The sequence below is a fragment of the Rattus rattus genome, chromosome 16, assembly GCF_011064425.1.
Source record: "Rattus rattus isolate New Zealand chromosome 16, Rrattus_CSIRO_v1, whole genome shotgun sequence".
In the NCBI taxonomy this organism is placed as follows: Eukaryota; Metazoa; Chordata; class Mammalia; order Rodentia; family Muridae; genus Rattus; species Rattus rattus.
Window position 1 is genome coordinate 32,615,160 of NC_046169.1, and position 12,388 is coordinate 32,627,547.

Here is a 12,388-nt window from a genome sequence, read left to right on the forward strand (position 1 = left end):
GTATGCAGGACTTCTGGGGCTGATAATCACATGACCCGACTAAGCAGACATGGTTTGTACTGGAATAGATGACCTTTGTCATCTTTCGAAATCTAGTTTTCATCTGTTCATGAGCCAGCAGTGCATTATTCTTTTTAACCTTGAGAGTGCAAGAAAATGCCACACAGCAAGACACTAGTAAGTTCTAAGCCAAGAATGCAGGTCCAAAGCTATGAGGGAACGGGCCCACAGCACACACCACTGCCATGCAATCCCACTCTCAAGAGGCAAAGCTCCACCCACAGTACAAGCCACCCTGGCTGCATGTGTGCCTCTGATCCTGCATCAGCTGGGGATGGGCAGATAGCAGGACCCAGTGACGACGAGCCTAGCTCAAGAGCACAGGCAAAGGAGGTCCTCTTTCCAGAAAGGGCCAGAGGAAGACACTGGAATACCAGCAAAACACCCAGCATCCTCATGCAGAACACACAAAAAGGACACAAAAAACCTTATGAAGCAGTTTAATTAGGTTGTTAACAATTAGAACACCAGTTTGTGAGGGTACATGCCATTCGTCAGGGAGAACTGAGACCGCAGGTAGCCCTGGAGCTGGGGGACAGCTTTGATCTTTGGCAAAATCTGCGAGTCCACAGCTTTCTGATCAGCCTTTCGCTGCTCTGTAATTTCGTATTTCTAAATAGAGAAAAGGAAACATTAAGAACCAGGATCCCAGTTGGGGGATTTAGCTCAGTGGTAGAGCGCTTGCCTAGGAAGCGCAAGGCCCTGGGTTCGATCCCCAGCTCCGAAAAAAAAAAAAAAGAACCAAAAAAAAGAACCAGGATCCCAGAAACAGCCCCACCTACTCATAACCTTTCCTCAGAGCTTGCCTACTCAACCAAGGACAACTGCGGGTCACACTTACAATCTCAACTTATACAGAGTGTCACACTGTATAACTGCTTGTATGTTTGCGATTCTGCAGCCCGCCCCACCATTCCTCAGTGGAGGCCAGGTCAACACAGTTCACAGAAGAGCTCACCTCCTTCTCTGTGTCGAAGATCTCGCCCTCCTGGTGCCTGGGCTTGCGAAGTGGCTTCTTCTTGAAGTAAGCGTCAGTCAGGTGTTTGGGAATTTTAACCTTGCTGATATCAACTTTTGTAGAGGTGGCGATGACAAACTTCTGGTGTGTCCTGCGCAGAGGAACTCTGTTGAGGGCAAGAGGTCCTACGGGGAAAACACAAATTTGAAAAGAATGAATTAACACCCATCAGTTAAGATTCAGTCTGGGCATGGTAGCACATGCCTGTCATTTCAGCAGCAGGGGAAGGTAGATCTGAGTTTGAGGCCAGAGTGGTCTACATAGTGACCTGTGTTCTTGTCTCAAAAGAGGTTAATCGGATGGGGGCAGAGAGATGGTTTAGAGTGTCAGTGTGAGGCCCTTTTTACATTCCCAGTATCCAGAGGGCTCACAACTAATTTGGAAGGAAAATAAAAGCCATCTGCTTCAAGATCTCCAGGGCTTTTCAAGGGACCTAGGTGAGAAGAGGACCTCTTTTACAGAGGCTGGCTGAGTCATCTGTCCTTAGGGCTGGGATTAAAGGCGTGCCCCACCCTTTACAGACCCTTTACAGACTTCAAGCTTGCTGTGGGTGGGACATTCTGTGAAGAGTGCTTCAGCTGTGTGCTACGCTACAGCACACAAGGAGGTGAAGGGACAGCTCGCACAACTCCCTTTTCTCCTTTTATTACACAGGTCTCAGGAACAAACTCAGGCTCCCAAGAGCATCAGGCCAGAATAAAAACCATGTTCTTGCTAATTAAACCCCGACTGCTACAGAAAAATAATAGGGCCAGTCATACAGCAGAACAGGAAGGCCTGAGCTGCTCCCCGACCTCCAAAATTTAAAGGGTGTGGGGATGAATCTAAAATTCAGGGCGGGCTGGAGAGATGGCTCAGTGGTTAAGAGCACTGACTGCTCTTCCAGAGGTCCTGAGTTCAATTCCCAGCAACCACATGGTGGCTCACAGAATCTGTAATGGGATCTGATGTCCTCTTCATGAAATAAATAAATCTTTAAAAAAATAAATAAAATAAAATTCAGGGCATGGAGTGTTTTAGGTTTGAGGCTAGCAAGACTTGTCTCATATCACGCTGTCATAGGCACCTGCAACCCCAGCAGCAAGGCAGAAAGATTACATGTTTAGGGGTTGTACTTTGTGACTTGGTCCTGCTGAGATTCCTCAGAGCCTTAGAATCTAGCTAGAAATGTGGCCATCCTAGGTAAGATCAGGAGTGCTGATTTAAGAATAAAGCACCCACCCATGACCACAGACAGGATCATCTCTGTACACTTATCTAACTACCATTTACAATGTAGCAGTAAAAAATGTATCTGAGAATGGAAAGAGTTCAAGGTTATCCTGGGCTGTGACATCCTGTCAAAACAAAAAAGACCAATGATTTTCTTACCAGTCACAAGTAGCAAGCCACTGCCCAGCTGCTTGAGGAAAACCACTCTCTGGAAGTCAAACAAAAAAGGACACTTAGCAATCCAACCCCACTCTGAATTAACCAAAGTACAAACACAAGCTTATCCAGCACTCATGTAGAACAGTCATGGGTTCAAGTCTAGACTGGGCCACACGGAAAGGTCAGGTGTGGTGATACACGCCTCTAGTCCTAGCACTGTCCGGGCAGAGGCACATGGGTTCTATGGCATTCCTAACAGCATATATTAAGGGGTTAAACTTGCTACAGAAAACAAGAAAACATTCATAGTACATTGAAAAGCAGGATATGCCAGGCACCGGAAGCCCAGGCTTGGCTGAATGACAGGGCTGCTTCAGAACACACATCACTCACCCCCAAGCAAGCCCATTATGGTCTGCACCCCCACCAGCCCCTGTGGACACTCCTCACCTTGCCCCTGTGGCGCCCGGTGAGGATGATCAGGACAGTCCCGGGAGTGATGCTGGAGCGCAGCCTCCTCACGTGCTGGCTGAAGGGCTTCTTGCCGTGGCTCAGCAGCTTCCGAGGCACGTCTTCAGTAGGGTAATACCTAGGCTGGAGAGCACACGCACACCTGAGCAAGCTGCTCGGCCCACCGGAGCCGCATTCACAGACCTACAACACACTGAACACCAGGGGCTTAGAGATCAGTCTGCCTTTGCCCCTGAGGGCTGGGATGAAAGGAGTGATGTTTCTATGTGTCCCTGTGTATGCGCCACTGAACTACCCCTGGGAGTTCCAGGTGGCTGTGAATATCTGTGGTAGATTCTAGAACAGTGTCATCCCCTTACCGGGCCATCTCTACCCATTCCCAAGCTTCCCCTGGGGCTTGGAACTCTAACACAAGAGTGAGGTCACAGCCAAATATGGGGAAGATAGCGCACTAGGGAGTTTCATACCAGACCAGGCTACCTGAGGCAAAGGTACAACAGTAAAGATATGGTGTTTCTTCTCAAAAAGTATGTCAAACCCCTTCTACCCCAGCAGAAGAAACACACATCCACTTCTTCACGGCAGCAATCAAATAGTCAGAACCTCATCCCCAACTATACAGGATTGACACAGCCCCTGTCAGACAAGCCCCAACCCTAACCCCACGAAAAGCAGCCCAAAACCATTAAGCATATTTAACATACTTTTAAAAAGCCCAGTGTAATTTCTCTCCCAGCAACGTGGCACAAACCCACACAGGTACTATCAATTATCAATCCACACTCCCATACCACTCCAACCTAACTTTAAATTCAATTCCCACCTCCCTCCCAGATCTCACCATTTTTCGAAGCTTCACCACCCGGGTGCCACCGTTCTTGTCCCCACCAACTGTTTTTGTGACGGTAGCAAGGACCTTTTCTTTCTTCTTCTTCTTCTCAACCTACAAAGACAAGCCCGTCAAGCAAGGAGTCTGGCAGACAACCTTAAACCACAGGAAGGTGGCATCACGGTGGGATATCCCTCTCCCTTTCCTACCTTTGTCTTGGCAGCAGAGTATTTCCTTTTGTACAAGGCCTTTCTGGAATACATAGCAGATCTGGAGTACCTGCCGATTCCTCTCACCAGGACAGGGTTCCGGCTGCAATGGGGCTTACTCTTCCTCAGCTTTTTAGCCTTAGAACTACTCTTTTTGACCGCACCAGCGGGCCGGGCCCGGGGGGCAGTAGCATCACCGCCAGCCTTCTTGGCTGCAGGTTTCTGCTCCTTTTTATCAGGCTTCTCCGCCTTTTCACCCGCCATCTAATGATGTAAAAATACACAATAAAGGCATTTCATCTTCAACCTTGTGTGACTAGTCAGTATCAAAACCACCCTCTGCCGCCTGCACTCCTCTTCTAAACACAGCATTTAAGGATCTAGCACCATTACATTTTCTTGCTAAAAACTCCGTAGTTCGTTATTTTAGTCTTTCGTTTTGTGAACCAGAAAACCAAAGGCAACCTTTGGTCGCCGTCTACACAGCAAGGAAGCCCAGAACCTCGAGGCTCCCCCTGTTAAGACTTTTCCCTTGTTGCTGTGCGACCCACTTCAGTGCCAGTAGCCTACAGATAGAGGCCAGGCCATGGTTCGGGGACACAGGTTGCTCTAGCACGGGACACTATGAGAGGCCCAGGGGAACGGGCCTGCCATAAATCCAAACCCATGCACCACACGAAACTTACAAGACCTTTCTGTGGGGTCGCCCTAGGCCCCGAAGCCACTATGTCCCCAGCTCGGCAAAGTAGCCAACAGCAGTGCTCTCCGGACGGCTTCCGGGTACGCGGTTTCTCCCTTCAGCCGCAAAGCACAACGTGGCCGAGGTGGGCTCGGCAGAGGGTTCTGGAATCCCGACCCCGGCTTCACGGTCGCACGCCGCCGCACAGGCCCTCCAACCCTCCCCAGGCTACGGCAACCGGCAGGGCCCAGCGACCGTCTCGGCGCTAGGCTCGCTCTTCGCCCCCTGCCAACCCATGCCGACAGAAATGAAGCTCCCGAGAGACCTGGCGTGTGACCTCGGCCATAGGCGACCCTGGACGGTGGCCCCCGGACATTCCCCGCCTTCGGATGGACGAGGATTGGGGTCCCGAGAGTGGCTGCCACACAGACACCCGCCATTCCTACCTTGCAAGACGGGAAAGAGGACTAAGACAGCGGCTTCCGGTCTATAAGCAATGACGGGAGGTGTCCGAGATCACTTCCTTCCTGTATGGGACATCATGGGAAATGTAGTTTTTCTTACAGCGTGACAAATGCCAGGTTTTTATTTTTGTTTTTTTTACCCCCTGAAGAGGTAAAGCAGGTGAGGTGGCTGAGCACGTAAAAGCGCTTTCTCCTAAAATGATGAACAAGAGTTTGAACTTTGCGATTAATGTGGTGAAAGAAAGGAGTTTACAGAGTTATCCTCTAACCTCCTCCATGAGCGCACACAATCAAAATGATGATAAAAACTAAAACTTAAAAGTCTGACGGTGGGGTTGGGGATTTAGCTCAATGGTAGAGCGCTTGCCTAGCAACCGCAAGGCCCTGGGTTCGGTCCCCAGCTCCGAAAAAAAAGAAGAAAAAAAAAGTCTGACGGTGATGGCACATCCCTTCAGCCCTAGCACTAGGGAGGCAGAGGCAGGCAGATTTCTGTAAGTTCGAGGCCAGCCTGGTCTACAGATCTAGTTCTAGGACAGCTAAAGCTACACAAACCCTGCCCCCAGAAACAAAATAAACAAATAAAAAATAGAGACAAAAAAAAGATTTAAAATAAAGGGTTTTGTTCATACATTTTAAAATAAGCTACTATTCTTTGGGGGGGAAAATGACCCCGTATACGTGACAGGTCCTTATTTTTGTTACATTTTAATTTATTTTATGTGTATGCTTATGTGAGTACGTGGGGCTGGGGGTAGATGCGTGTCCCAGTATACAAATGGAAGTCAGAGGAACGCCTTGAGGAAGTCAGTTCTCTCCATCTCGTGAGCCCTAGGGATCAAACTTATCCTAAGAGGACTCAGGTCATCACACAGGCCCCACATATCACAGTTATCATCTACTTCGTAGTGCTTAGAACCACATGTACACACAATTTCTAGGGTCTTCTATTTGTTTGTTGCCTTTTGCTCGTAGTAGAAGCTTTTCTCTTGGCTTTCTACGCGCGCGTGTGTGCGTGCGTGCACGTGTTTGTGTGTGTTCACGAGCACACAGAACTCGCACATGATTTATGCAGATGTTTGTAATGGTTCCAGGAGCCCGTGCATGATTGTATGGAGGTCAGGAGCCAGTCTTGCCCTAGTAATTTCTGCCTTATTTGCTCAAGACATCATCTCCCTAGCCTCTCAGCACTGATATCCATTCAGTTTCCAGAGGAAAGTACTTCTTGGCCGTTGTTGCTAGAGAAAATGTCACAGTGAAGTACAGAATTACTCACATGAGTCCCCCAAAGCTGGGGACAGAGAACAAGCTCGGTTAGTGACTGATTCTAGAACAGCTGTCTAGTGTCTCAAGGCCTGCTGTTCCGTTTCCCCTGCACAAGAAAGGAATGAACGAAGACCAGATCTGGTCGGCTGGTTAGATAATCTGCTACTGAAGGAAAAGCATAACCGAGCTCCCTCTTGTGTTTGGATGTGGTATTGCAGAGCTCATGATTATAAGGTAAAAAGTATTAAATTCCTCCTAAATTTTTTGAAACCAGGTCTCACTGTTTATCTCTGACTGTCTCAGAGCTTTCTATACAGACCAGGCTGGCCTCAAATCCCAAAGATTCTCCCGCCTGTGCTTCCCGAATGCTGGAATTAAACATGTGAATCACGACACCTGGTAAGTACTTGTTTTTCTTTTTCTTTTCTTTTCTTTTTCAGTATTTATCTATTTTTATTTCATGTGTATAACTGTCTAATAATTATAGTAGTAGTAATAATAATAAATAAATAAATAAATAAATAAATAATTCTAATATGTTATTCCTTTTGTGTTTCTTATATTGTTAGGAATTTTGTTTGTTGTGTGCTGGAGAGGTGGCTCAGGGGTTAAGAGCACTGACTGCTCTTGCAGAGGTCCTGAGTTCAATCCCCAGCAACCACACAGAGGCTCACAACCATCTGTAATGGGATCTGATGCCCTCTTCCAGTGTGTCTGAAGACAGTAACAATGTACTCACATAAAATAAATAAATATTAAAAAAGAAGGGCACACAGGCATATATGCAGGCAGAGCACTGTCAATAAATCTTTTTAAAAAAAAGGAGGGGTTGGGGATTTAGCTCAGTGGTAGAGAGCTTGCCTAGCAAGCGCAAGGCCCTGGGTTCGGTCCCCAGCTCTGAAAAAAAAAAAAAAAAAGAAAAGAAAAGAAAATTCTAAAAAAAAGGAATTTTGTTTGTTGGGGAAAGTGTTTCTATGGGTATAGAGAAAACTGGGGCAGTGAACACAACAAGCCATTAACACTGCTGGAGAAAGCCCAGCAGTGGTGGTATGTGCCATTAATCCTGGCATTCGGGAGGGAGTCAGAGGTAGGTGGATCTCTGAGTTCGAGGCCAACCTGGTCTACAGAGTGAGTTCCAGGACAACCAGGACAAAAAAACCTATTTTGAAAACAAACAAACAAAAAACAGGCGAGCTGGGCCTGGTGTTAGAAGGCTAAGGCAGGAGGCTCAGACGCTAAGACCAGCCTGGCTGTCTACACAGTAAGTCCAAAGCTAACCTGGACTCAAAAAGTCTCAAAAAGTAAAAGGAAGGAGGCCGGCTGTGGGACACTTGGGAGGCAGAGGCAGGCAGATCTCTGAGTCTGAGGCTAGCCTGGTCTACAGAGCGAGAACCTATCTCAGGAAACAAAGTGAAAGTAAGAGGTGACCTAGCACTTGCTGCTCCTGTAGAGAATTCACATTGGTTCCCAGCACCCATGTCAGGCAGGAAACAACTGCCTGTAATTCTAGCCACAAGGGTTATGATAGCCTCCTCTGACCTCTAAGAGTTCTCTCTCTCTCTCTCTCTCTCTCTCTCTCTCTCTCACACACACACACACACACACACACACACACACACACACACACACACACACACCCCTCATGCACACACACAGAGGTTGCACTCACCCACACAGCATACAGTCATACACTTATACACACACAAGAAAGCATACACACACACTCACACAAAGTGTACACACACGCACCTGCACACACACAGTACACACTGGCATACACACATAGCATACATTCCCCACTCACACACACAGCCAACAGGCACACACACACACACACACACACACACACACGCACACACACACTAGAAAAACATACATGCACACACACAGAGCATACCACACACATGTACACACAGCACACATTCACACACACAGAGTGTACTTTCACACACATATACCATAAATAAAAATAAATCTAAGAAAAGGGAAAGAGCTGGCGCTATACCCCTGTGCTAGACCACCTCCTCTTACGTATGAAGCTCCAAAACTCTGGGTTCCGGCCCAGGTAACACTGGTGGCGGCTGAGATAGGAACTGCACTTAACTTGCAGATAATGGGAAGTGGGGGCTGGACAGGTGGCCCAGCAGGTAAGACAACTGGCTGCTCCTGCAGAACACCCAGGCTTGGTTCCCAAGACCAACATGGCTGCTCACAGCCATCTTAAATTTCAGGTCCAGATTCCCTCTTCTGGCCTCTAGGGGCACCAAGCATGCAAGTGGTAGACATACACTCATACACATAATAAAATGAAATAAAAATAGGCTGGAGAGGTGGCTCAGCGGTTAAGAGCACTGATTGCTCTTCCAGAGGTCCTGAGTTCAATTCCCAGTAACCACATGGTGGCTCACAACCATCTGTAATGAGATCCGATGCCCTCTTCTGGTGTGTCTGAGGATAGCTACAGTGTACTTATATACATAAAACAAATAATCTTTCTTAAAAGGATTTATTTATATGAGTACACTGTTGCTGGATATAGAGATAGATATAGGTGTGTATATAGATATAGATGGATATGGATATATAGATAGAGATAACATATACGTACACATCATATATGTATAGGCAGGTACTGCATGTGTGCAAAAAGCCCAAGGAAGCCAGTAGACAGTAGTGTGCTCCTGGAACTGGAGTTTCAGACAGTTGTGGATCACCATGTGGATTCTGGGATCTAAATCCAGGTCTTCTGAAAGGGAAGTGTATCAATCAGAGCTCTCTAGATTAACAGAATTTATAGAATGAATCTATCTATCTATCTATCTATCTATCTATCTATCTATCTATCTAACGTGGATTTAGTAGACTGACTTACAGGCTGTGGTCAAGCTAATCTAACAATAGATGCTTCTAAACGAAAGGTACAAGAACACAGTAGGGCTGGAGAGATGGCTCAGCGGTTAAGAGCACTGACTGCTCTTCCAGAGGTCCTGAGTTCAATTCCCAGCAACCACGTGGTGACTCACGACCATCTGTAATGAGATCTGATGCCCTCTTCTGGTGTGTCTGAAGACAGCTACGGTGTACTCACATAAATTAAACAAATCTTAAAAAAAAAAAAAAAAAAAAAAAAAAAAAAAAAGTAGTTGTTCCATCCATGAGGCTGGATGTCTCAGTTGGTCTTCAGTAGATGCCGGGATCCTCAAGAACTAGGCTCTAATGCCAGCGAAGGAATGAACCTCCCAACAGGGTGGGAGCAAGCAGGCAGAGCAAGAGCTTCCTTCTTCCGTGCCCTCTATATAAGCCGCCAACAGGAGGTGTGGTCCAATTAGAGGTGAGTCTTCCCACCTCAAAGATCGGCATCAGAAACGGATCCTCCCACTTTAAATCATCCAACTAAGCAAACAAATCCCTCACAGGTGTGCCCCACCATCTTTGGGTTTTTTTAATTAATTCCAGAGGTAGATAAGCTGACAAGCAAGAATAGCCACCACACTAAGATGGTAAGGACTTTAACCTCGAAGCCATCTCTCCAACCCCTGCTTTTTCTTTTTTGAGACAGCATCTTGTTTTACAGCCTCAGCTAGACCGATGTTTGCTAAATAGCCCAGATTGGCCTCAAACTCAACGATCTTTCTGCTTCAGCCCCTGAGTGTTGGAAACTCAGGAGTGTGCTCCATGTGTGGCTAAAAATAACTATTCTCTCTCTCTCTCTCTCTCTCTCTCTCTCTCTCTCTCTCGATTTATTATTGGTTATATATGAATGAGTACACTGTAACCGTCTTCAGACACACCAGAAGAGGGCATTGGATCCCATTACAGATGGTTGTGAGCCACCGTGTGGTTGCTGGGAATTGAACTCAGGGCCTCTGGAAGAGCAGTCAGTGCTTTTTTTTTTTTTTTTTTTTTTTTAAAGATTTATTAATTTATTATATACAAGTACACTGTAGCTGTCTTCAGATACACCAGAAGAGGGCATCAGATCTCTTTACAGATGGTTGTGAGCCACCATGTGGTTGCTGGGAATTGAACTCAGGACCTCTGGAAGAGTAGTCGGGTGCTCTTAACCGCTGAGCCATCTCTCCAGCCCTTTGCTTAATCTTTTTTTTTTTTTTAAGATTTATTTTATTTATATGAATACACTGTAGCTGTCTTCAGACGCACCAGAAGAGGGATGGTTGTGAGCCACCATGTGGTTGCTGGGAATTGAACTCAGGACCTCTGGAAGAGCAGGTCCGTGCCCTTAACTACTGAGCCATCTCTCCAGCCCTCAGTGCTTTTAACCACTGAACCATCTCTCCACTCCCCTACCCCCACTCCTACCCCCCATCCCCACCCCCATCCCTCTCCCTCTCCCTTTCTCTCCCCTCTCCCTCTCCCTTTCTCCCTCTCCCTCTTTCCCTCTCCCTCAGCCCCTCTCTCTCATGCGTGTGTATGCGTGTCTGTGTGTGTGTATGTCTTGTGCACTCATGCCAGGGCACACGGGATGGTCAAAGGGCAACTTTCCGGGAACTGCCCTTTCCCTTGATCCATCTTGCTGGCCTGCAATAAAGTATCTTTAAATGGATCCATGTGAACTTGTCATAAAGCAGTCACTGTGTTAGGCTCTGCTGACCTGTTGTGGAGGGAGCCTTGTCTCTCAAGGAGCTTGCGGTCTGAGGGAAGACACAGAAAGTTCAGCCCCAGGGACACTGTGTGTCAGGGGTTGATAGAAGTGTGAGCAAGCATTGTTGAGGGAGGCACAGGAAAGAGGTTTTTACTTATTTTTGGAAAGTGGTCAAGGGGGCGTGCCCACAGTATTAACCCTATTTAGTATTGCTCGACCTTTAGTTTTCTAGCTGGTCAAAGCTCTGAAGATCACTTTAGAGCCAGGCGGAAGCAGTCCACGCCTTTAATTCTAACACTCAGAAGGCAGAGGCAGGCAGATCTCTGAGTTCGAGGCCAGCTTGTCCACAGAGCAAGTTCCAGGATATCCAGGGCTATGGTGAGAAACAAACAGACTGTTCCAGACCTTGGCTGGTAATGTAGCCCAGATAGTAGAATACTTTCCTAACATGCATAAAGCCCATGGTTTCATTCCCAGCACCGGGGTTGGGGATTTAGCTCAGTGGTAGAGCGCTTGCCTAGCAAGCGCAAGGCCCTGGGTTCGGTCCCCAGCTCCGGAAAAAAAAAAAAAAAAAGAAACATTCCCAGCACCGCATGAATCGTGTGTGGTGGTACATGACTGGAACCCCAGAATTGAGGAAGTGGAGGCAGGAGAGTTGGAAGTCTAAGGTCATACTTGATTACACAGAGAGAGAGCTCAAAGTCAGCTTGGGCTACCTGACACCCTGTTTCAAATAAAAGGGGGGTGTGGTGGCTGAGAAGATGGCTCGCAAATTAAATGAACTCGCTGGCCTTAGAAATGAACTGGGTTTGTTTTTCAGCGTCCATAGGTTGGCTCACAACTATCTGTAATTCCAAATGCTAGAGGATCAGATACACCTTTTGAATTCTGAATTCTACAGGCATTGCATTTATAAGCAGTCCCCTCAGTACACGTATATACACATAATTGAAGATAAAAGATAAAAGATAAAATATCTATCTATCTATCTATCTATCTATCTATTTTTTTTTTTTTTTTGGAGCTGGGGACCCAACCCAGGGCCTTGTGTGCATGCTAGGCAAGCGCTCTACCACTGAGCCAAATCCCCAACCCCTTTCTATCTATTTATCTATCTATCTATCTTTATCTTTTTTTTTTGGTGGTGGGGTTTGAGGCAGGTTTCTCTGTGCAGCCCTGGCTGTCCTGGAACTCGGTCTGTTGACCAGGCTGACCTCGAACTCATAGAGAGCCACCTATCTCTGCCTCCTGAAGCTGCAATTAAAGGGCTGTGCCACCACCGCCACCAGACTATGGTTGTAAATCTACGGTTTTAAAAGAATATCCCACTGAGTTTGGTGGTGCATACCTATAATCTTAGCAACCTGGGAGGCTGAGGCAGGATCGGTGTCTGTGTGTTCAGGGTCAGCCTGGTGGGTTTC

At 47.0% G+C, this 12,388-nt stretch overlaps 1 protein-coding gene and 1 non-coding gene across 2 annotated transcripts; both read right to left on the reverse strand.

Moving 5' to 3' along the window:
- Positions 1-484: 484 nt before the first annotated feature.
- Rpl6 (ribosomal protein L6) lies at positions 485-5,130 on the reverse strand. Its single transcript, XM_032886815.1, has 7 exons — positions 5,084-5,130; positions 3,959-4,222; positions 3,762-3,863; positions 2,900-3,043; positions 2,450-2,498; positions 1,019-1,203; positions 485-672 (listed from the first exon to the last, which is right to left on the reverse strand). The coding sequence occupies exons 2-7, from the start codon at positions 4,220-4,222 to the stop codon at positions 520-522; spliced, it is 897 nt and encodes a 298-aa protein (XP_032742706.1). The 5' UTR covers positions 5,084-5,130; the 3' UTR covers positions 485-519.
- Positions 4,495-4,628, reverse strand: LOC116885999. Its single transcript, XR_004386071.1, has one exon. It is a non-coding gene; the product is annotated as a small nucleolar RNA SNORA42/SNORA80 family (small nucleolar RNA).
- Positions 5,131-12,388: the final 7,258 nt, after the last annotated feature.